The sequence below is a fragment of the Paramacrobiotus metropolitanus genome, unplaced genomic scaffold, assembly GCF_019649055.1.
Source record: "Paramacrobiotus metropolitanus isolate TYO unplaced genomic scaffold, Prichtersi_v1.0 Parri_scaffold0000012, whole genome shotgun sequence".
Taxonomy (NCBI): domain Eukaryota; kingdom Metazoa; phylum Tardigrada; class Eutardigrada; order Parachela; family Macrobiotidae; genus Paramacrobiotus; species Paramacrobiotus metropolitanus.
The window spans coordinates 1,773,499-1,798,500 of record NW_026570232.1 but is presented as its reverse complement, the minus strand read 5'-3'; the positions used below and the strand labels follow the sequence as shown (position 1 = coordinate 1,798,500).

Genomic DNA, 25,002 nt, shown 5'->3' with positions numbered 1-25,002 from the left:
CTCCTACCGCATTTCTCAGGAAAGTGATACCAAGGTGGATGGGTTTATCCCTTATCCACCTTGGTGATACTTACATGTCGTGAGTGTGGCTGCCTACAATCGGACAATGACATGTCCTATTTTTGGTTTTTTTGGATTGGTGTATGATGAATGGTTTGCAAACGCTAAGAAAAGTAAGCATTTGGTGCCGGTTACTAGTTAACTAGTTACTACCCTAGAAAAGCAAAACAAGCCGGAAAATGCAAACCTGAGTTTTTAAAGAATGAAATATGTAATCGCAATGATGCAATTGCATAATTATGTTCAGTAACAAATCGAATTACCGTGCCTAGTTATTAGAAACACAGACTTAGTTTCCATGATGCCGTTTAATTTACAAATTTACAGGATGACATTAACTTGAAAGTTTATTTTTAACAAAAGGCAAGTCATAATCGTTGCTATCACCAAAAACATTGCGCCGATGATATTGATAAGCAATTCAGACAGGCTAAAACAGACGCCGCTCAAGCGGGAATATCATCCAAATTCATTTCCGGATGCCGCATTAAGATATGGTTAACTAACTTTCCCCGTTGCAAATAGCCCAAGGAGCATTCCTGGCACTTATACGGGAACTCTTCGAAAGCCATTCTCAACCGCGGTCGCAGATACGGTGCCTTATTTGCGTCCTTGTCTTTCGGATCTTCTCCTCTTTCCGCTGCCTATACACAAAAACCACCATTATCCTGCGCCCTGCTGTATCGCGTACTGCAAGTATTTTACATAAATAACGCGGCCAACAGAAAGAAACACTTCCCGAACATGCAATGAAAATTTAAACCAGATCAACATAGATAATACTTAAGTGTACTTGATAAACGAAAGTCTGTGAAAAAAGGTAAATTTACACAACAACAATAAACATTATTCGCGAAAAGCTGGCACCAAAGCTATGTAAACCGACTACGGTATTCAAAAACTCACCTTTAACTTCTCCGTGTTGATCTTCAAATGCACCCGCTCAATATGACGCTGCATTTGTTGTTTGATTTTGAACTGCTTCCCACAGTGGTCACAGATAAAGGCGAAGGTGTTGGAATGCGACAGCATATGCCGATTGAGTCGGGAGCGTGTGACGTACACCTTCTGGCAGAGGTGGCAGATGAGCACTTTGGAAGGGTCGTGGGCCGCTTGGACGTGGCGGGTTAGACTTTTGTAGGTGGGATAGGTTCCCGTACACGAGGGACAGGGGAAGCGCTCCTCCACAACATGCGATTCAGTGTGCTTCTGCAGCTCGGAGTATTTGAAATACTCGTTGCAAATCAAGCACTGGCTCAGCTTGGGGCCGTTTTCCACGTGTGTCTGCAACACAGGTTGACTGATAGTTAGTGACCATAGGCCGCTACTCGTAACCCAAACAAACTATAGGCCGCTACTCGTAACCCAAACACACCAGTGACCACACCCGTCACCACTTCAAATGCATGCGAAAACGTAGTGCAATGGCCATTACTCTGTTCCGCACATCAGAGATACTTCTATTGATAGGTATCAAGTAGATAAAAATCTAGACATCAACAAAACTATATATTTTTTAAACAAATCTGCCCGTTAACTTCCAAACTTTCCAATGCTCAATTTCGTATTCACTTCACCGTTATCCACTTAATTACCTGCGAATGGCTCTTCAGGCCGTGAATTGTTCGAAATCTCAACTGACACACATCACACTGATACTTCAAGCCCGTTTCATCCAAATCCGGTCCCTGCCGGTACTGTTCACGGTGTGTGAGATCCAGATGGCTGCGCAAATGCACGTAGTACTTGTGACAGAACGGACACTTCTGCCGCTCGGGATCCAGTTGGTCAGTGGTGCGAGCGTGCTGCCTGACATGCTTGACCATGATCTCCGCGTTCCGCCGCACAATCCCGCACTTTGGACACTTGCGCTCCACATCCCCGCCTCGCTGCTCTTCCGGAAGATGCAAAAGATTATGCAGCTGCAACAACTCCGCCGAGCGGAAGTGCAGTCCACATTCTTTGCAGGAGTGCTTGAATTTGAACAAAAACGACGGCATATCCAGTTTCGCCGTTCGCGGTTTGCGCTGCGGGGCTTTGGGGATGTTCTGGAGTAATGCGGCGGTCTTCTTGACTTTGACGTGCTCGACACGACCGGTGGAGGCGTTCCGCTTTCGACCCGGTTTCTTTGGACTGCCAGAGGCAGTGGGTTTGGGGGTGTATTCCGGTTCAGATTCGGGCTCTTTCTGCGCTTCGTCGTCATGGTGCGATTCCTGATCCTTGGTTCCGGATTCCCTTTCATCATCGACGACGCTGCTAACCACTTTCTCACTTCTACCAACAGGCGAATTACTTCGATGGGATGGTTTCCGCCGGCGAAGAGAATAGCGTCCAGTTGGTGCTTCTTCCATGCTCTCTCCTGCAAAATGTTCACCCACCGATTGTTAGCTACCGCTCTATAAAGCTTCTTTTAGTCCTCCATTAATCGCCACTTATACAGTATGTTACACAAAGAATTTACTTTAACCGCAGAAATTTTCCATCTGAATCCAAGGAAAATGGAAATTAAAACTCATTTAGTTGTAAATTGTAAGCCACTTATTTCTGTAATAAGTATCACCTCACATTTTCGATCGATCAGTACTCATACCACTGTAATCGTATTCAATGCCGATCGACAAGCAAGTACTACGCCATAGTCCATAAATGAGTCCATAAGTCATGAAATTATTATATAGGGTAATACAATAAAACAATCATCCGCAACAGATACACCCCAATCACAACAAGAAAAGTCCAAAAATGATCGTCGCACTACATAATTTGCAACCAAACACCTCCGATGACCTACCACTGTCCGGTTTCTGGCTAGTATCGGCATCCTCCATTTGATCAACACTCGCACGACTTCTCCCTGCCTCACTTTGCATATAATAATTAACCGGTAAAATCTTCGAAAGGGCTGCAGAGGGTCTGTGATCTGCAAAACATCAGAAAACATTACATTCGCACCTAAATTCCGCGCTGTTTGTACATACCCCATGATTACTGCAAATTCAAGTACCATTTTCTTGCACACGAAATTCACAGCGGTTTTTAAAACATGTACCCTCCTAGCCAATTTTATCGAGAATAAAACGGAATTTCTAACTTGCACAATGCCAAGCTGAAGTTATTTCCAACCGGCGAAATCAAACATGAAGCCCATTAAAAGTGTATCACTTCGTCAATACCTGCAGCGTCCGGGCCAGTGTGAAATCCACGGACATCCAGGAATTTCTTGGTCAAGAGCGCCGCATACTGAGGCGAATAGGCCGCCTTCAGCTCGCAGCCGGCCGCCACGGCTTTCACAGAGACGAAGTACACGCCGCCCTGGTAGAGATACACCGCCAGGTTCTGCTCGGCGGCGTTGTGCGTGAAGCGGACGTGCTTCAGCCAATTGCACCTGCGGTCGTCCGCCATGTCGAAGTACACCGCGTTCTTCTTCCCAAGCTCGGGAAAGGGCAGCGCCAGTGTGGTCTCCTCGCTGAAATGACTATTCACGGGCGCCACGACCGGCCCGAAACGGCACTGCATGGCGATGGGAGCGCGGGCGAACACGCCGATTTCTGCGAATCACAACAATTACTGCAAGCCGCAAGGTATACTTTACATGATGTAAAGTATGGATGTAAATTACATCCAGTCAGAATCGGTATCCCCTTTACCTACGACATCTAACAAATAAGCGCTGCATTCTTCTGTATACTCATCTTAAAACTGTTACGGAAAACTGTTAACTAAACTGCTAAAATTGTTACAAACGTCGTGCTTCCCTATTTCTCTCGTACACACCAAAATGCGACCTCAAAATCAATTACTTTATGTCAGTTATAACCTCAAAAAATAACTCCATTATAAACTCAACTCAAACAATAAACTCCAAAAATAACTCAGGTATCAAATCAATTTTGTCGTGGACATAAGAAACAGCCCAAACGTGGCAAACCTTGGGAGTCTTCCTTCCTAATGATAACCAAACACGGAGGCAATGTGGCCGTCGACAAATCAACCACATCATCTTCCACCGCTGACGCATGCTCCCAACACGGCTCCTCAACCAGTCGACCGCATCCATCGCACCCTGTTATACAGCAAAATCATAACCAACCGTGATACAATCACGATTCTCTGCTGATCGTCGTGACCAAACACTTTTGACAAGTTTCTGACAGCGCCTTAATCACAAGCAAACGCAGACTCAACAATATGCAGACTCAGGTTCACGTACAGATGCCAGCCGATGCGTTCTCGACCGATTTCGGGAGATTTGGCTCGTTAGTCGCAACCTGAGGAAATCCCTTCAGGAATTCATTCAAAAGAGCAGCCGTTGACTGTCCATCGTCCACCGGAGCGAGACCACTGTCCGCGTCTAACGTCAAGGAAACTTCAGTTGCTGGCAGCAGTGCAGACTCAAAACCACTCTCACTCTCCATTACTGCACGCCAGGGTTGGCCAAATGGAAAAAGCTCTGAGCGAAGAGTCAGAAAACCAACCGAGTACCACTGCACATTAGCGATGATACGACATCTTTGCCTGCTCGACAAGCTGCAAATTGTCACTTTTTGGCGGTATGAAAAATGATCCTATGTCTAAATATTGTCACACTGATAAAATCTACAAATCAAAATTTAAGAATGCTGTCATAATTTTGTCAAAAACAAGCGCAGAAAGAGCAAGCCTTCACCGTAATCCATCGCTGTAAAGCGGCGCAAGTGCCAGCCACCACCCACCGGGAACGCGTTATATGACAGCAAATACTCACTAACAGTAGCCTCTAGTCCCCTCTACACTCTACGAGTCTACAGTAACGCTCTACTGTAGCCGTTGGCCACTTCCCAGGAAATCAGGGAATAAATACTTGATTTTCTCTGCATTACTCGCAGTTCTCCTTTATATCGCGCGCTTTTCTTGCAAGAAGAACTTTTTTTATGTTAGCTACAGTAACAGTCATTAAACAGCTGAAGTCCCCGACTGTCCCGTTAATCCGGTTGCCTGCTCTTGATAAATAAGAATAGGGCATAAATAAGTAAGTATAAACATAATATTACTAAACTAAATATTATTAGTTTAGTAATATTATTATGGCATAAAGTATTTCAGTAAATGGTTGCAGTGGGCTATAGGCACTTCTTTTTCAGTTACTTACTGTATTTCCGTAATTTAATTTTCTTTTTGCAAGATCGATTTGTGGGAAATTTTGATATTAATATACTAATAGCTTTGCCAGAAATATACCTTTATTATATTAAATTAATCATTTCTGGATCTAGCGATCCACTGGCACAATAAGAGCGTTCGTTTCCTCTTTGTCATAGCAAATCCACTTGGAAAAGTAACGCGGATGTGCTACCAAGTTTAAATAGATCCAATGAAAAAGAAGGTAAACACAAAAGATCCGTTAACTTAGGCCGGTATAGTATCCAGTGAAGTCTCTGGATGTCTGGCCATGACATGATTCAGCAGCATCCCGCGCTGCCGATAGCCCAGTTTGCATTCATGGCATTTAAAGGGAGAATAATCATAGGCCTGCCGTAAGCGCTCCTTGTAATTTTTCTTCAGTCCCTTCTCACTGGGTCGGATCCGTTTCAGGCCAATATGCACGTACTTGTTGTGTTTTTGCAGCTGCCCCTTACTCTTGAACTGCTTCCCACACAACTCACACATAAAATTAAATATGTTGGAATGCGATAGCATGTGCCGCTTGAGCCGCCATCTGGTCATGAACTCGCGCTGGCAGATCTCGCAGGCGCACTTTTGCGATGGATCATGGTTAGTGCCGAAATGGTCGGTTAGGCCGCGGTAGGTTGTGTACCTTTTAGGGCATTCGGCACAAGGGAACAAGTCATCAACGATGTGCGTCTCCACATGTTTCTGCAGGTCGGTGGCGCCGACCGGGGTGAAAGGAAAGGTGTCTTGGCAGATGACACAGCGACGGATGTTCTTTTCTGGCTCAAGATGTTTCTGTCAAAGACCAGCATCTGGTACACCACTTCACCTTTAATTTCGACCCGTAAAATATTTTATGACCATTCCACCAATTCCGGTACCAGCACATGCAAGTACATACTCATGCAAGTATAACAATTATCTGCAGAAAATTGTAAGTTTGGTATGAACTATGAAGCTTAATGGTAGACTTATAAACGCTTATTTCAAATCAACGCACTTTTAGCTCTAGGTAACTTCATTCAACTTTAGCCTTTATTAATTAATTGAAGTAGCGATTATGCAAACATTTTACACCACTAGTTTTACACCTATTCGTCTAACCTTAAGGTGATTAGTGATGGCTTGCTTTGTCCGCGCCTGGAAGCCGCACTCTTTACACCGGCACTCATCCGCTTCATCGCCTTCCACGGTGATGATAATCTTATCCTTATGGTTAGTCTCCAGATGTTTTTGCAGATTAACAAACTCCCGACCACAATATGGGCATTCTTTCTTCCGCGACTCCAGCTGCTCCGCCGTTCGGGAATGCGACTTGACATGTTTGATGATATTGGTCAAATTCTTGCGGGTGATACCGCACTGCGGACAGTGGTACTGATCCATCTCGAGGCGATCCTCCTCGGCGACATGAGCCATTAAGTGCAGCTGGAGGAGCTCGTCCAGTCGGAAGTGCAGTCCACAGTCCGCACATCCGAAGGGGTAGGGGTGGCGCGTGGGCCGGCCGTTGGAGCGGGGTTTGGGCGGCGGCATGGGACTCAGTTGCAGGAGGAGATGGGGGGTTTTCTTCATGATCACCCGCTCGATCTTGGGCGTGTAGGGGCCCGTGGCTAAGCGGGAGGGAAATTTTGGACGGTTGGCGCGGATAATACGCTGAATAATGACCGGTGGTTTTTTAGAGATGTAATCTGCAAACAGAAACGGCATAAATGATGAACCGTTAATTCGATTAGCATATACAACTGCACCTGCGATGAATTATTGCTACCTGGAGTCATGACTTACCTAAGCCATATGCGGATTACTGTTTAAATTGTCCGTTAAATGAATTCATCCTTTAAAAGGCTTGGTTCTCCTTTACGCACTTAGTTTATTATGGCTCAAAACACTAGCGACACTCTTGGAGTCCTGACCATGAACCAGGTTTAGAAAAAACTGCGGTTGCAGTTCAAAACATGCGACTTTTCGTCGTATTCAATCGAAAGACAAAACAGGTCAAAACCAAAATACTGTGTTAGAAATGTCGAAATACTGCAGTACTACTCGATAATCGGTGCTATTAAATGTGTATGGCATATCAACGTTACCAACATTAAGCAGACTCAAATCTATCGTTTTGCTGCTACTGCATGATAGAATATTTCAAAAAATCTCGTATGTGAAATTGTGAATACATAAAAATGCATGTGATAATGATATATCTCCGTTACCTGGGTCGGTGGATTCGGTGACCATTTCAGTATTGGTCACACGCTCTCCGTATCCATTATCATCCTCCGCTTCAGGCTCCTGGACAGCTTCTTCATCCATGGTCTCTTCTTCGCTAACTTCGTCTTCCTCGGTGCTCTCCATTGTCACATCATCGTCTGCCTCCACCACCGCAACTGAAATCAGATACAGCAGCTAAGCGGATACTCAATGCGATGATGGTTCCACAACCGATATTTCGCAATATATATATATATTCCACATATAACATCTCGCAATGTTTTCATTTTAGAGTAAACAACGACAAAAATAATTGGCAAATTGTAAGGTAAAGACAATGTCTCCACTGCCACTATTGATGCGCGCGTTAGTGATTTACAGTATAAAGCGCCAGCCTAAATGCCTAATGCACAACCAACGCGACAGAACGCCGCCAATAAAATTCTCCCTGACTAAAACCCATGTTCCTCAAGGGATCGTGCGCAGTCTCAGAAGGCAGACCATTTTGTACTAGAAAAAGCCAAGCCAATCGGTTAAACTTGAAAGTGACTAACCAAACTTATGAGGCAAAAAACAAAACTCAGACTGCAAAGCTCAAAAGCAAAATGAGATCCCATATGCTAACCAAACAGCGGAAATATCTTTATAATACACCCATTTTACCTGTGTGAGGCAACGCGGTTAAGAGATGTCCAACGGAATCCATGTATTTTTTTGAATACCACACCCGCAGTTCCTCCTGCGCAGCGATGTCTTTCACGCTGACGAAGAAGATCTGTGCACCGCGCAGAAACACACTCAGATTCTGATCGTGCTTCCCTTCTGCGAAGCGGACAAACTTCATCCAGTTGACGCCTTCGTCGGATGACAGCTGGTAATACTTGACACCGCTTTCCTCGTCCGGTACCGCAAAACAGCTTGGCTCATCCCCTATCGGCGCCTCCAGAGGTCCGAAGAGGGTCTGACGCGGCACATCACAAGTCGCAAATATGCCTTTCTCTGGAAAAAGTCACATTTTATGTCTTATGACCAGGTGAAAATTGGCCGAAATCCAGAGTATAGCAAATTAGCAACGATCGAGCCAGCGCGCAGCCGCATAATACTGCGCAAGTAGCGGCAACTGCAGCACCGGAAATACAAGGCACGGTTTGATGAACACCGCATAAAAGAACTCCTGCACTAATAGGTACAGTATACTGATCGCCTTATCGTTGCAAAAATTACAAGGCAATCTGACGATTTCTTACAAATTAATCTTAATTCTTACCCGCTTACACAGAGAAAAAACACTAACTATTTCTAACATCGGCCATCGGTATGCTTTGTCACTGATGCAGCTGTTACCGCACTAAAACTTTTCAATTACTTACCAGTTACCACAGTACATTTCACAGAATTTGAAAGAAATCGCTTCTTAAAGTCAATTTTTTAACCGAGCAGAATATCGCCGATCGGATGGACCAACAATGTAATGAAGATTCGGTCGCTACTCGCTTGTGATTCGTGACGAGCAGGATACCGAAGTGACATCTACACACCCCTAGTCCAAAATTACTCGAACACAGGGGCGCCCTCCCCAGCTATCCACGCCCGGCTACACCTCTCCTCTTGCCTGTCCTCTGTCCACTATCAACCCTTCATTTCCTGCTCTTTCTATTGTCAGTTTATTCATTTTAAAATCCTCTATTTTTAAAATATAACTTTTTTACTGGGCATGTCTAAATGGCTATCTTATAACTCCTGCCAACGATATCAGCGCAAAACGTCAAACGAATCACAAACCTGCCGTGATCAAAACGGAAACTCAAACAAACAATATGCATTCTCTCATACCTGTCATGCCTTCGCGCTGCTCGACAACCAACGAGTCCGGAAGCGTAGACGTAGCCAGATCGACATTCTGATCTTTGAGCGGAGCTGCGTGTTCCCAGCATGGTTCATCCAGATACTTTACGCATTTATCGCACCCTGTTGATCAAAGTCATCAAACCACAGCAGATCAAAACAGGCTTAAGCTACGAAGACGACATCCTGCCACGTACAGAACGCCTCTTCCAGTACAGCAGCACTGATATCCTGCGGCAGACCCAGGGAAGGTTCGGGATCTCCTGCGATGTTGGCGGCCGACGGCGGCGGGGATTGTGGCGACTGTTCGATGATGACAGCCACAGGCGCAGATCCGGCCGCTGCTGCACTTACGGCAACAGGCGGCGCAACACGGGCGGCTGCCCGCGTGCTGGATCGTAGGCTCATCTTCGGCATTTTTGAAGAAGTATTATTGCAGTTTTTCTTATACTGCAAAACTAAAAGACGAAAAAACTGGAAATCGAAAATGAAAAGGATGAAAGGCTAACAAAAATTACGCATCCTGCGGCTGCATCCAAATTCTAAACACCGAAAAGTAAAAATGTGAAAATCAAAAGAACCTTCGCGTAACGAACCGTTGCAGCAGGGGTAGGCGTCGCGTGTGCGGTGCCGAGCGCCATCTTTGAGGTGCTGCGTGCCTTTTTTATTACCATACGACGCCGTACGTACTACGTAGTCAACCTCCGTACGTCCCGTCCCGTAGGTACCGGTAGATTGGATAGTTTTGGATTAGATTACAGTAGTACTTTACGGCGTTTACGCGTACTTTAATTGTAAGAATTAAGAAGTAGTTTTGTTAAAGTACTTATACTGAACTGTTAAAGTGCAAAAATGTATGAAATTTTGACAGGGAAAATTATTTTATTACATAGTTCATTTGTTATATACGCATTTGTTGTTCAGTTAAGTATTAAACGGTTCGCATTAATTTTGTTAACCTATCCAGTATAGCGCTTACTGCTTGCTGCTAACGTTACATCCGTTCGAAAAAAAGTGAGTGCAAACTTTGAATTTTCGTAATGGCTTTCGATGCGTTACTACTGTACGAGTATCAAAAACGAGACACGCGGATAAGTCGACAACGTTTCCACATTCCACATCTCCAATTATTCCTCACAGTAACACAACCAAAGAGCAAATATTCAAGGAACTTTCACCAAGTGAACCACGTTACTGCAGACAGAGACGGAAATCGCTTTACAAACAAATACCACTACTTAAGCATTAATTCTGTACCAAATAAGAACGTGCAGTTCATTCTCACAAAGAATAAAAGAGAAATTTTAAGGACAAGATTCCGGCAGGAATTTTAAGAGATTATAAAACAGAGCCTTGCGAATACAAAAATATTGCTAAAACTGAGCAGATTACTGACCATCACCAATAACCGTTCACTTGTACTGAAATCTCCAGCACCAATGGAAGGAACAATTCAATCATGTCATCACTTCATCAGGACTTCTGCTTTTTTTCCGCTCTTCACATTCGTCAGGACAGGCACGACTTTCGCTTTTTTCGGCGCAGGCACTTGTTCGATTTCTTCGCTACCTTCACGGCTCTCAATACAGACTGCATTGTCAATCTCCGGCGAATGTCGGACCACTGTTTTCGTTGGCGTTCTGGAGCCATTCTGCGTGCTGGCTGCTTTTCGATGTGTTTTTGCCGGAGAACGCTTCTGAGCCGGAAACGATCGCTCCGATTCGGTTATGGCCGAACTGCTAATGTCCGAAGAAAGGCCGGTGCTCCGTGATAATGAAGAACGACGGCCTTCAAAAACAATTTCATTTAGTGTTCAAATATGTCCACCGATATATTGCTAACGATTTTTATCTATCTTTCTCAGCAACACGTCACGAGACAGATTGGTGGTTCGTAATTCATACTTTCGCTAGACAATGTGACATCCTCTACAGAGTACTTTCAACATACAATGCTTCGTTTTAATGGTTCGGTTCAGTTGCTAAATTTTTCTTATGGGTATTTTAAATTGTATTACAACAGTCCTGTTACGTTCTGTATTATCTTAACTCTTAAGCATCTAGGGTAGCAGTTTTTGTTGTTATCATTAACTTCAAGTAGTATTCCCAAAAATACAAAAAATAGGACACAAGCCCTATGTTTGGTGCATCTCTGTTGCCTTTGTTTGAAAAAGAATATGTAATGCTCTTTCCTCTAACATCCGTGTACGTTTCTCTATTCACTTACTTCGAGTGCTACTGTCAGTCATGGCCCAATCCGCGTCATCTTCAGAATGATCCTCGAAATTATGTCCAAAGAGATTAACCGTTCTCTCTGCAACACTTTTACTTCGCTTCCCACCCGCATCTCTTCGAGACCTCTCCGAAACCCGCGGTGGATTGTTTCTACTCTTTGGTGTAATGGGAACAATATCCATAGATTCATCGCGCTCATCGACAGACACATCCACCACAACCTTATTCCTCTTCCGGGACGCCCTCTCGCGTAATCCTTGCGCTGGAGAGGGTGCAGGAGACACGGTGTCCGAATACGATCCATTAAACACAACGGGTTTCCCGCGACTATCCAAAAAAAATTCTTCCGCTGGGATGCTGGCGCGTTTCGACCGCAATCCGTAGCTGGTTACGCTCAACGGAGACACGGTGGGTTGTGGCGCAGCGCCGGCTGATGGGTCAGATTCCATGGTCTTGGAGGGTTTAACCGGAAGACGAATCGGTTCGGATGGCGTCTGACTTTTGCGAACTACACTAGAACGAGACGGAGGGACAACGGATTTTTTTGCTGCGGGGATCATGGGGCGCGTAAAAGCCCGCGATGGAGCTAAAAAAATCAAAGAGATATTTATCTCAAATGCACCTAACTTATACGTTTGCACCCCTTTTTTAACACCAAAAGTGATCATATCCAAAAACGTAATCGTAATCAAAACTAAGATCATGTTTTGCGCTATAACTGATCCCTGATTCTGTTTCAGAAGTATAAACACGACGAATATTCGCCGCAAAAAATTCAGCATAAAACAGCAATCGCGTACGTTCAATTCCAAGAAACGAAACAAGTTTTTCATTACTGGCGTACATCTGACGCCAGTGATGAAAAAAATTATGGCAAACATGAAGAAAAACTGTCATACTGAAAATAATAAGGTGACTTGGAATGCATAATTTGCAGAGGTATGACCGTGAAGAGCAATCACTTACTGGTCTGTCCTCTTTTCGAAGTTGGCTCCTCGGTCGTCTGAGGAGCATGCGCACTTTTCCGTGGTGTTGGGTGTTTTTGCGGGGAATTTGGCACAGGAACGGGTAGTTCCGGTGCCGCAGCCTCCTGGGATCCACTGGCCAACACCGCCACAATCTGGTGGCCTCCCACTGTGCACAACAACACGAAGCACTGATTCTTCCTAAGTTCCAACGAACGAAACCCAGCCACGACCACTAAAAGCAAAATCATACCTGCTTCAAACGGCATCACTCTCTCCTGCAGGAACGCCTCGTCCAGAACGGCGGAATATTTGCCAGAAAAAGCCACTCGTATTTCCTCGCGGGGCGGGACCAAGCGGATGGTGACAAAGTAGATGTCGGTGTCGCGGATGCAGACGGCCACGTTCTGCTGCGCGCGCGTCTCGGCGAAGCGGACGAACTTCATCCAGTTGCAGGTGTGGCTGGAGCGCAGGTCGAAGTAGACGGCGTCCTTCTTGCCCAGGTCGGAGAAGGGCAGCGCCAGCGTGGTGTCCTCCACGAAGGTCTTGCGGATGGGGGCGATCAGCGGACCGAAGACGGTCTGCGCCGCGATGGCTGTCCGTGCAAAGACACCTTTATCTGAAAAATAGTAAATCGTTTCTTTTACTAGTCAGCTTTTCAAACAGCATGCCTTTTTGATTAGTTGATTACCAACCTGAAAACGTCCGCACTCAGAATTTAAGTCACGAGGTTTTCACTTTTACGATAGTGCAACTGGATGGGTTTAAAATTCCCGAAGTATCTGCATCGGCTTATAATTAAAAATTAATTAAATGAAAAACAAATAACGTAAAAATTAAATTTGTTTTTGTTATAAACTTATGAAAACATGGTTGCGTTGCCAAATGAATGTGGCGTGATATTAAATATTTTGAAAAATTCATCATTAAAAACTAATACTTAATACAATGCTTGCCGATACAATAACAAGCGCTGCAAACAGCAAATCGAACCACAATGACAACGCAGACAACAGCAACATCAGAAAACACTGCACTAAACACTCTTCACACAGTAAACATCAAATACAGGCTACAGTTAATCAAATCATCATGCTATTAACCAGGAGAAATTTGTGTAATAATTATATAACCACGTATTCTCTTACCGGGCATTCCCGGTTTATGGTCGAAGAAGAGACAGTCCGGCAGCGTAATGACAGCCAACTCGACTGCATGGTCCTTGACGGCATCCGCGTGATCCCAGCACGGCTCTTCGGAATTCGTGTTGCACGTAGTGCAGACTGTCAAAGCAAAACCATTCAAGCCTAAAGCATCGTTCACTGAGTAGGGGATCAACCACGTACAGAACTCGTTCATTTCACTGCTCTGGCTTTCCTGGTCCTCCACTTGATTACTGCTGGCGACGGCAGGATAACTCTGCAGGAATTCGCTGAGATTATTGCTCCCCTCCTGCACTGACACAAACTGCAGAACGTAACCAGGAGGCACCTGTGGCAACGTTAGCTGCGAATAACCAGAGGCGCTCATGGCCAGCCTGCCAGGGAAAGATTAAACGATATGAAGTCAGACGGCTGCCAAAATAAAACTGGCTAAAATGAGAAAGCTGCCAAAAGTGGCACCAGCTGTCTTCAGACTCTTCACTATGGCACGAACGCAACGAAGTGAACGAACGGCATCTGCGAGTTCAAACGGCACCGACACGTTTCGGATGGGCCAAGTAGCTGCCGTCCCTCCACGGTTACTACAAGACCGCTCATTTGAAACAACAAAGTAGCGCCGTATTAGATCGATTGGGACCATTGGGTTAATAAAGCCGTTAAAAGCGTGGAAATAAATCAAATATTAGAGATAAAGTTATTCCAAACACGTTCATGCATTTGTCATTGAGTAGAAATCACTCTAGGCAAAAAATTACTAAAATCAGGAGTACTATTCTGCCCAACGTCTGATACGAATGACGTAAGTACTACTGCTGCTTCGCTTTTGGAAGTGAGCTCTGATTTCGGGCGAATACCAGACACTGGGAAGTTTACTGTATATAGATATGCAATTTTTTGTTCTATGTAGTATGCAATTTTAGTCAATAAAAAATTTCGCAAAGAAATGCCGGGTAGAGGTTTTCCGCAGATTCTCCAAAGAAATCAGAAATACAGCTTTCTCCATTCAGATTTCTTACTTTAAACGCAATCAGCGCACCGCATTTACGATAATTAAATGATCAACTTCGTAGAAAGATAGAAACATTACACCAGGATAGGAAACAATACAGAAACCGATTCGCAAAAGCACACGTTATTAAAAAAATCCATTTCAATCTGTACAAGTACATCAATGATTGCACGACCAGGAGAGAAGAAGCAGGACGGTTAAAGCTATCTACGAAGCTTGCCGCAAGTGAAGTTCATCAGCCAACTGAGAAATAATCCGCGTGTAATGCTTTCCGAAAACCATCTGATTTCGTGAGACAATCTTGGCGAACATTCCAATGGCATGAGTCACTTCGTTTTCCACAACAGCCAGTGCCGGTGGAACCCCGCGCGCTGTAGAGGTAAGGATCGCAGTTCCGAATTCCTTTAGTCGCTTCACTGCAAACCACAACACACAACTTTACAAGTGAAGCTGGTCGCAGATTCGAACAATCTCAGAAACACCTGTATTCTAAAATCTAAGGCATATGATAAGAACACCACTATGAATATTCTAAGCCGAATGATATGATCGAAAGAAACCGATATTAGAAACCACTTTCTACTGCACGAATCAATGCTTTATATTTTAATTATTCATATTTTAATTTAATATGCTAACGTGCATACTAGATGTACTATAATGTGAATGTATGACAATGTAAAACTATTAAAATACATTAGATGTACTATAATGTATTTCAGAACCAAGTGAACCAACATCTGCAGACATTGTGGTAGAAATATCTGCAGTTGTTGGTTCATTTGGTTGTATTATTTATTTTCAGAACTTCATACTATCCCACTATGTAATATAAAGAGCAAGATCCCACTACGTAATTGACAATTGTCAAAACTAATAAGTAGAAAAGCTGGTCGTTTTGCCATAATAATGTACCTAGAAGTTGTCGAACGGCGTGATCCGCATTTGTCAGCGCAACAATCTGCTCCTTCAGTCCAGCTAAAGCAGTTGCACAATGACTTTCTCCCGCAACATTTTCCGGCAGCGCTTTCTTCACCTGCTCGACAATATGCTCCGCTATCTGGCCCAGCGTATCGTCGCCACGTACGGCATGTGTCTCCAATAGAATCCTGACTTCTTCCTTTAACTTGCTCTTGAAATCCGCCAAACGACCGAGAAAGCTCCCCAGATTATTCCATGTTACCAATATCACAGCGGCGGTCAGGAGAGCGATGTCCAACTGCAGCTGGACGGCCTCTATCCGTGCGATATCCGCCACAAGGGTCTATGTACGAAGCTCCAAATTATCCAACAATAATTTCAACAGTAAATAAAATACTACGTTCTCTACAATAAGTAAAATACGCAGTCTTCGGGTAATTTACTTCAGGATACACCTCCAAATGACCATCCAGCAAATTCAAGAAGGCGGTGCGCAGCAGCCGGGTGGGAGTTACCTTCCAAAGGCTCTGTGAAGTGCTTTGCGGTGGAGGCTGGGTTTCGGCTTCTCTGAGGAGTTCTCGTGCTGTTTCACGCAGCCACTCCTTAGTGATATGAAGCGGATCTAGAAAATAAATTTTGTAAGTCAGCTCAATCACTTTTCAGCATGCTAATAACCCAAGGCCACCAAACTGGTCCAGTTCATCAAGTTAACCAAAATATAGAATAAAATCGCATAATTCGCAATATATTATAAATTATACTATAGTGATGTAAATTATAGTATGTGTGCAAGAACTTCCAAGCGACGTTTATCTGTATTACAAGTTTACAACCCACAAGAGAACATACAACCTATAATGAAGTATACATCAATCCAATATGGATTTTTTGATATGAGGAAGTTGCTGTTCTATAGGCATTTAATACCCGGTTGTGTAGCGAGGAACTCATCAAACATCTGTTGCTCATATTCCACGGCATGCTGGTCAATGATGGGTTTCACCTGCGACAAGGTGAAGTTCAGCATATCGAATTTCATCTCTTCCAGCACGCGGAAAACTTCTCTAAATTCCAATACAGTTATTAGTGGTCCAACACAGTGGAACATATACAACAGCTGCAATCTATTACAATAACAGCAGCAGAATAATCGGTACTGGTATTAAACTTGTACACTACACGTCCACTAACTGCGCTTACTTGAACAGTTCCACGGTATCGTCAATAGTAGACAACTTCCGAATTTCTTCGTCTCTCGCTAAACAGACACGCAATATCAGTGTCAAGTCACGCAGGACTAATCTTCAACAAAGGTAGTTGCATGTAAAAACATTCCGAAGCCAAATGCAAAGCAAGAAATCTAGGAGAACAACATACACCGATGACTGAATCATATGATTGCAGTCCTCCACTGATAAAAAAACTGCTGCGAACTCAATCAATAACATGTACGAAGTTTTTTCCATACGAACGCTTTCTATTTCTTAGAAAGCTGCAGCGTTTTCAGGAACATCAACTTACCGGGAGCACAGAGTTTGCCCATAGTTTCGATGATAAATCCAGCAACTTCTTTAATGTCCAACACGCCCAGTTCTGCCCGTTCTCGGATATGAGCCATGTCCAGGTTGCTTTTGATTAGCTCCGACAGGGAATTCTGACTTCTTGGCAGAAACGACAGCAATGTCTACAACACCACCATCCTTCATTATTTTCCATCGATATTCGCAAATCCAGCTTTCCAGAATCCATTCACTCACCTCGCGAATTTCTTCCAATAAAATCTAGACACACCAGCAGAACAGTAAGATAACTAGCAGCCTGCAGCTCTTTCGTAAGTACTGTACCAGAGCGTGGGAATAGTTGGGCGGAATTTCGTTGAGGCTTGTCTGCAGCGCATCCCAGAATGCCTGGTGAATAGTTTCCCGGATGTGCGCTTCCATTCTGCAGCATGCAAAATATTACTATGCAGTACTGAGAAATCTGATTCGCTGCGATTGATTTCAGCGTGGCGAAACGGCATCACTACAAAACGCTGCGCGTACGTATTGGGTGGTGGCGGGGAAGCCAGATTCTCCAAGCGGAACTGATCGTTCAGCGCGATCTCGTGCGCCAGGATCATCTTCTGCAAGCGCTCCATTCCGACGGCTTCGGGCGAATTGCGCAGGTCGAACGGGGAACGAGTGGGCGAGGCAGCGCCGGGAATCCGCACGGGCGACGACTGTCCTGCAATAAACACTTCCACTTCTGGCTGAATATACTAGCTCAGTAAGAAAGGTGCAGTAATTATGTACATCTTAAGCTTCAACAAATGCACCAACCACATGATCATGCACATCCATCAGACATTCATCAAACCTGACTACTAGTCCGATTTGGAGAAACGGTTAGTTAAGACAGCAAGTCTGCCTTCAAAACACCCTTTCAAAACACGTACGGCGCGACTGACAAAGCACGCGCGGAGGCACTAACCTGGCTGCGGATGGCTGCTGCTGGAGGGAAGCTTGGCAGGAGAATTCGGAGGTGCTCTTCCCGTTTCATCTGTAACACGTTTCAGCGAGGCTGGTACTGGCGATGAGGGGGTGCCCTGGGTATCCACTGACGAGCGGGAAATGGAATCATCATCAGCAGCTTTCTCATCCATTGTAAATAACACTTTTGTTCCTGTCCAACCGTGAATTTATCCGATTTTAGCAGTACGTAGTACTCCGTTCTCGCATGCCACTTGTGACTTATGACTGACGTAACATTTATACCAGGACAAGCTACGGTCTCGAGCTTCTCGAGCTACGGTTTCGCCTCCACTCTGCAAATTCCTTCTCCTGGAACGAGCACAATCCAAAGTATATGCAGCAATAAACAATATCACATTTATCATTTTATGGTTGACAGTAAAAATTTTGTGCTGTTTTGATCAAAACATGATAACAGACAACTAAACGGTTTGCGTACTGTAAGTTCAAAAAGATCTGTTTAAACTTCCCCTTCTAGTTGCCGCCCTGATTAATTTTCATGCGACACGTCGCAACCGCAATGCACACCTTCCACAGTTACCGCACCTACTGACCATGAGTAGTTTTTAACTTTTTATTGCTAATGCTACTGTTTCTTCAGTTTCAAAACCAATTGAAAAGTTAAATTACTGAAATGGCCGTACCAGGAAAAACATTTCATCACAAATTTGCAAATTTCCGTGTGCCTAGCGGATCGAGCGCAGCAAAAACATTCCTGAAACTGAGGTGAACTGAAGGATTGGTAAGTGTATTGACCAGTCCTCATAGAAGTGTCTGACTGTCTGCTTCTTGTGAAAGTGAAATACGCAACTTGTTTTTGTACGAACCGCAGCTCAACGATAAAGAAATAACAGTGCTGGCCGTAAAATTTTACATCAACTGTGAAATGTACATACAGCTGCTTTAGAACACAAACAGGCATGGCACTAAAAATAAACATGGCATGGCACAAGATCAACAAAATGACTGAACTCAACCAATTCACAAACAGACTGCGCAAGGTAGTAAAAATAAAAAAAGAGCTAATCATAAACCGCTACCGGAAAGTGCATAAAAAGAACCAAATCAACGGAAATCAAGATCAATGCGGTGTTGACAGGACCACAAAAAGAAAAAAGCAGGCGCAGTGCTCACGTCTCCGTCATAGAGAGCAGCGCGTTGATCGCGGCCTGTTTGTGACCATTCTTCTCCTCCAGGATCGATCGGATAACATCCTCGTCGATATTGGGAAACATCTCCTTCACCTGCTTCACATCGTTATCCGTTATCTGGATCGGCATCATAGCCGCTTGCTGCTGCGCCACTGTAAACGGCGCAAAACAAACAATTTCAATCCGACGGTCATAAACAGTCTCCCCGTCGTTTACGCATTGTATGACGTTACGGTTAGAAGAAAACGAAAGCACTAAAGATGCCCGTTGTCCTTACCGGCAGTTGGCACGGTGTAGGGAACGCGTGGCGCCATAGGCAGCGCTCCGTAAGGTGCTTGTCGGGGCATCATAACCACTCCACCGGGTATGGTGTACGAAGGTACGGTTTGTACAATTTCGTAAGAGAAAACAATCTCAACCATCCCTTCCCTATAAAGTACAAAAGTATCACAAGATTTATAATTACCACGCCCAACAATAAATAAATGCAGTTAACAGCTAGCGCTAGTAAAAATTTCCTCACTTTTGATCGCCTTGCTTTCCGCTCAATGGAAACCAGTCATCCAGGGCATCTCCTTCGAAAACTCGTTGGGGAATCGTGAAATGGCCCCATGCAATTCTCTCGTCCATTCCGAAGGTGCGCTAAAACCCAAACACTCTCCGTAGACATCCAGTCATGTTCAATTTCATGCACATTAATCTGAAAATTCGCTCTCGAGGTGCACTATGAATGGTTGTCAGCCCGATTGCTAAACAGTTAGCATCAAGTCCGAGTTTCCGTAATTTATTTCTTAACAGACATCAAAACGTTCCAGTTTTATTAGAGAATGAAATACAATCTGAATCAGTGATGCCACACATCAAGCATACTGCATACCTCATCGAAAACCTCCACGTACACAGAGTTAATCCCTTGGGGAACATAACTGCAAAGGAATCTTGTACAATACGGAATTTTTAGGCAGAATCATATCACATTATTTGTTTTACTAACTTACCTCGTACAAAATGCAAACAACAGACAGTTCTAAAATTTCTTTTGTTTAATCTGTCGATTTTCGCTCACCACTGAAACGTCTTGTCCCAGCGCGGGTTAGTGGCGCCATTGGCGTCGGTTTCCGTTTCAAACACATAATGTCCAATACGTATGCGAGCATATGGATCCTGAAACATGAAACAAATAACTACTGTCGTGCGTCGAAAACAATAAGGAAAAAATCCAGGCCCGAGATATCAAGACCCGAAAAAGCTCAAAGAATCAGTACGCACGCAAATGATCGATTCCGAATTCGCGAGCATTTCAGTTTTATTAGTCTAGTACTGTGCGAGTATATTAGTATAAATTAGTTTACCATTCGAGTCAAGCCATAATTTTTCCCAAGTTTGGCCTGCAAGTAGAAATACTGCGTCTTAATGATTAGTCTTAATGTGAGCTTTTGAAACTATCCAGGAAGAGTAGACGCAACAACAGTAAACAAAAATTTAATGTCTCGACATAAATTAAATGGTTTTAAATTAAAAGTATGGTATTAATTAAATTTTAAATTTCTACTCGTACTGAGAGCCACACAGAAACAGAAAGTGCAATATGTATATCAATATAATATATGTTTCCAGTTTTGTTTTAAAAATTACAGCCATACCTGAGCAATAGTAACACTTAGCTTTCCCTGTTGCACGGCATTTGCGCGTGGGTTAGCTGTACGGACAACTTGCGGTTGTGCCGCATTTTGTGACTGAAATAAACAATCTTAAAAACATGATCTGACAAAAGACAGCATGATCACGGTAAGTTATTGCAAAGGGTGAACCGATGCCCGGAAGCTAATGATATGTTTTTGATCAACAGAAAACTACAAAAGTTGTACCTGGCTTCGAGGACGCTGATCATCCGACTGGCCAGCAGGTGTGGGAATGCGAAGAAAATCATCGGGAATTTGCAGCATCACCTACGCAAAGCGGGAAGAAACGCTAGGCGAGCTTTCTCTAGTTGACTGTCACATCCATACCCGATCTCTGCGATTAAACGGTCTCTCATTATCCGAATCCATCATTGTGAAAGATAAAACAAGGATCAATGAATACGTAAATAAGGGTTCTCCAAGTTTGAATTATAAATTATAGTAGATACTCGTAGAATAGTTTTTTCCACTTTTCACTTCGTACCTTCGTTTCGTCTGCTCTGGTCGAAAACAAACTGAAAGCGACCGAGTCAACCAGCGCGTCGAGCGGCTACCTGAGAAAGCTGGAGTAATCGGCGTTTCGGCGTGTTGTTGTTTCGGAGCTGCGTGTAACATAGTACTTTTTATTCGGCTGGTATAAACTTCATTTTAAACGCTCAAGAAACTTCACTTATTACACAGCATCAACTGACTCATGCGGCCTAATCACAGAGAACATTTGATCTAAATTTGCCCCCATCGGTGCCGTTCCCAGGATAGATGCCGCATTGCCTCGTTGGATTTCGATGGCCCGCTTTTCGCCGGTTTCCTGTTGAATCTTCTGTCCAACTACTGTCATCATGCGAGTTGCTTCCGGTCCGGGCGGTCCAACCGTCTCGAAGCCCAAGGCGCTGAAAAGGTAGTTCGGAGTGATGTCCCGGTATTTTTCCGCCTTGCTTTGCTCGGCCTGTGCTGCCGCCGCTCCCGCACGTGTAGATGTGCGAAATGGCCATGGTGTTAACACACGTGGCGTCCCTTGCCAACATTCGCCCTCTTTCCCATGGTGTCAGCGTAACACCGTCAGGGCGCTTGTTACTTGTTGGGCAGATACCTTGTGGCTCCAATTCGCTTTCGAAGCCGGCGGAGGCGAGACTGCGCTTCCAGATAGCGTTCAGACATTTATGGGTAGGAATTCTTCCACGGCTTTTCTTGCAGCTGAGGGCGTGGTAGCCGCGGGCATCCGCCCAATCCCCGCAGACACAACGGTGTGAGGTAATGACCGGCGATCCTGACCGCGGAATCGGTGAGGAGATTGCCCAGTGAGGCGGCTGGGAGTGCTCCCAGCCACGCTCCATTTTCCTTTGTGCTGACACCCAGGAACCGCGCTTGACCGGAGAGGTCATTCCCGATTGCCGTTTGCACTCGTTGTACGGTGCTTACGACTATGGGCTCATCCCATGCTTTCTGGAGTTTTCTCGCATCAGGGGATGGGAAGTCTTTTGGGTTGTTTCTTGCCATTCTACAGCAGCATCCAGGCAGTACTTCTCCGGTTGTATGCTAGGGTGTTATGCTAGGGCCAGCTGCGTGTTATGCTAGGGCCACACATTAACATTGGTTAAACTCAGAATTACGCAGTTCCCATCATTTTGACACATAATACACTTCATCCCGAATTGCGATGGTGTCCTATAATATCACAAGTCCACAATAATGACATACTGTATTCTGTACATAACTACAGTGTACATACATGTACAGTAATCTGTATAAATGCTCCCGTTACAAATATTGCAGGCAACTCATTCATGTAAGCGGCGCAAGATTAAAACATTAAAAAGAATAACGATCCCAAGCTTTGTCAGCATTTGGCAAGACTACCCACAAGCGTGAAAAATCAAATTTAACTTGGATACTTCATCCCAAACAGCACGGAGCGTTGTCTTCTTCAAACCGGTCAAATTCAGGCTGGCCAGTTGCTGAGCGGTAATCTTTTGCAGACCGGGCTCAAACCTGCAAGCAATAACATGCTTAGCTTTTGCATCGCTTAATTAATTGCCGAACATCTTAAAATTGCAAAAGCAGATCAGCCTAATTAAGGCTGCTGGTATAAACGACAATCGACAGCCACGAGTGCTGAAACTCCTGTACGTAGCATACATTTTGATGGTCTGTAAAACGGTTCGGCGTGCATTCTGCTGTCCGTAGAGCAGTTCCCCCCGCACCAAGATTTTCAGCATCTCCAGTTCTCGAACGCCAACCGGCGCTATGTCCCGTTCAATCAAATCCGCCAGCTGCTCGATAAACTCGTCCCGCCGCTGTACTCTACCGCCTCCTCTGGCAATCACGACACCGGCGTCCGTCCAACAGCGACTGCCGTTCGCGCTATCGTTCTCCCCGAAAATGTTGGTGACTACCACGTCCTCCAGACGATATCGAATACACGTAGCCCGTGTCAGTAAATTCTGCACCAACATGTTCAAATGAAAATACGGCGCCGCGACGCCGGCGAGATGCAGCACGAAGTGACCTTTACGGTTGGCTGGATTCCAGAAGTCCGGCGACTGGCGGACGGCGCGGTGTATGTTGCGGAACATCATTTCCTGGATTTGCACTTCCGCGGGCGAGAGTACTGCGCGATCGGTCCGAAAAGGACCCAGAATAATTAAGCGCTGGGCTGTTGAGCGGCAAACGTTGGCGAATGTCATGCACTTCAGAATATTGTTAGCAGTGGTCTGATCAAAATGCGCGTTGCCGGTTATTGGTTTTGAGAAGTTAATGAAAATTTCCGTTGTGAATGTTCCGGAATTCAGCAAATATTCCCAGGCTCGACACACTCTGCGCAAATTAACATGCTGTAATGACAGACTGTAGCTTGCAGTAGTTTTGTTAACGCAATGAAGACTCAAGTTGATACTGACGATGAAATACGAGTGAACATGATAATGCATCATTATAATATTATTACACTAAATAACTATGTACAAGTATCGCACTGGTGAAAATCGCCTATCAGACTATCTGTAAGCATGCAAATATATATATATAATCTGTAGATGCTTCTATTTGCACATGACGGCAACAGCAATAAATTACATACCATTTTTTCTTATAACCATGGTAGACTATACTGCACTTCTATGTAGTTATGAAAATTAATTTTATGTTTCGCTACGTTTATTTATATTAGGTAAGAGAGTTGTGGCAGCATATGTAGCTTCACCCAAGCCTACAAGTGCAAACCTTTTCAGTACGAGGTGCTCGTGGGAATCCAGACACTGGAAAACATCTATTAACAAATCTTCCGGAAGTTCGGCAACACTGAGAATTTCATCCGTTTCATCCAGGACGCGAATGTACTGGTCCATCTTTTTGTCAAGTATGATTATTCGTTTAATTTACAGGGGTAAGTTGTACGCTACTAGAAACTAGATACACAAACTCTGGAACGAAGGTGTGCCGGTAATCCCCGCACTTTTACGCACATAACAGAATCAGTGTGCGCTCGGAATTCGCAGGGTGTAAATGCAAACGCTCCGTAATGTTACGAAAACCGACACACGGAATTATAATATTATATCATAATATTTCACACTCGTCCGATAATCTCCAGCGTTACAAGTTTGCCAGGGCCGACTTCGAGAAAGAAAATTAAGAGTTGTCAGAAGAAACCACAAGTTCTGTATACGCAAATCTTGACAATCGACTTGGCCGAATTGTATGGAATTATATTTAATGTTTTTACGACAACTACAGTTAATCTGGGTTTTCTCGGGAAAGCAAACATAATATTGTGTACAGCATATACACAGACAGCATAGTATTAGTAAAACCGAAAACTGAGAACCGCCGGAAGCAATATCAATTGCTCTTTCCATGCCAGTCTCTTCACATAATATACGAATGCATACTTACTAACTCGTAAAAATTAATATAGTACTATACCGCAAGTGTGGTTAACAACTTGTACGTACCGGACTTACTATTCCGGTACTCTGTTAATTTTTTTTTGTACTGTATGTATGCTTTCGGACACGTAAATACAAATTTAATATGCAGTTAGCAGTTACATGTACAACCGTACATTGTACCGGTTTTACAAAGTGTAAATATTCACTCTGCTTGCAAAT

At 44.2% G+C, this 25,002-nt stretch overlaps 5 protein-coding genes across 5 annotated transcripts; all 5 read right to left on the bottom strand.

The window, feature by feature from the left end:
• Nucleotides 1-368: 368 nt before the first annotated feature.
• Nucleotides 369-9,800, bottom strand: LOC129584113 (uncharacterized). The gene is made up of 13 exons (XM_055476216.1): nt 9,459-9,800; nt 9,250-9,384; nt 8,080-8,415; nt 7,419-7,592; nt 6,313-6,896; nt 5,452-6,003; nt 4,271-4,625; nt 3,989-4,123; nt 3,234-3,608; nt 2,852-2,980; nt 1,656-2,419; nt 967-1,344; nt 369-704 (listed from the first exon to the last, which is right to left on the bottom strand). Exons 1-13 carry the CDS (start codon nt 9,676-9,678, stop codon nt 507-509), a joined length of 4,335 nt encoding a protein of 1,444 aa, XP_055332191.1. The 5' UTR covers nt 9,679-9,800; the 3' UTR covers nt 369-506.
• Nucleotides 9,801-10,374: 574 nt separating this feature from the next.
• LOC129583954 (nucleolar protein dao-5-like) lies at nt 10,375-14,113 on the bottom strand. The gene is made up of 6 exons (XM_055476016.1): nt 13,807-14,113; nt 13,609-13,743; nt 12,714-13,079; nt 12,462-12,629; nt 11,488-12,081; nt 10,375-11,049 (listed from the first exon to the last, which is right to left on the bottom strand). The coding sequence occupies exons 1-6, from the start codon at nt 13,988-13,990 to the stop codon at nt 10,727-10,729; spliced, it is 1,770 nt and encodes a 589-aa protein (XP_055331991.1). The 5' UTR covers nt 13,991-14,113; the 3' UTR covers nt 10,375-10,726.
• Nucleotides 14,114-14,577: 464 nt separating this feature from the next.
• On the bottom strand, nt 14,578-18,490 carry LOC129583951 (T-complex protein 11 X-linked protein 1-like). The gene is made up of 10 exons (XM_055476013.1): nt 18,023-18,490; nt 17,596-17,776; nt 17,398-17,494; nt 17,311-17,334; nt 17,075-17,237; nt 16,754-16,811; nt 16,481-16,617; nt 15,997-16,175; nt 15,548-15,896; nt 14,578-15,048 (listed from the first exon to the last, which is right to left on the bottom strand). The coding sequence occupies exons 1-10, from the start codon at nt 18,192-18,194 to the stop codon at nt 14,840-14,842; spliced, it is 1,569 nt and encodes a 522-aa protein (XP_055331988.1). The 5' UTR covers nt 18,195-18,490; the 3' UTR covers nt 14,578-14,839.
• A 421-nt stretch (nt 18,491-18,911) lies between these two features.
• LOC129583987 (toll-interacting protein A-like) lies at nt 18,912-21,391 on the bottom strand. Its single transcript, XM_055476060.1, has 9 exons — nt 21,224-21,391; nt 21,083-21,163; nt 20,858-20,950; nt 20,567-20,602; nt 20,281-20,378; nt 20,092-20,140; nt 19,738-19,856; nt 19,492-19,643; nt 18,912-19,366 (listed from the first exon to the last, which is right to left on the bottom strand). The coding sequence occupies exons 1-9, from the start codon at nt 21,266-21,268 to the stop codon at nt 19,194-19,196; spliced, it is 846 nt and encodes a 281-aa protein (XP_055332035.1). The 5' UTR covers nt 21,269-21,391; the 3' UTR covers nt 18,912-19,193.
• Nucleotides 21,392-21,555: 164 nt separating this feature from the next.
• Nucleotides 21,556-24,638, bottom strand: LOC129584032 (uncharacterized). The gene is made up of 3 exons (XM_055476120.1): nt 24,116-24,638; nt 23,033-23,710; nt 21,556-22,885 (listed from the first exon to the last, which is right to left on the bottom strand). The coding sequence occupies exons 1-3, from the start codon at nt 24,238-24,240 to the stop codon at nt 22,750-22,752; spliced, it is 939 nt and encodes a 312-aa protein (XP_055332095.1). The 5' UTR covers nt 24,241-24,638; the 3' UTR covers nt 21,556-22,749.
• Between the last annotated feature and the right edge of the window lie 364 nt (nt 24,639-25,002).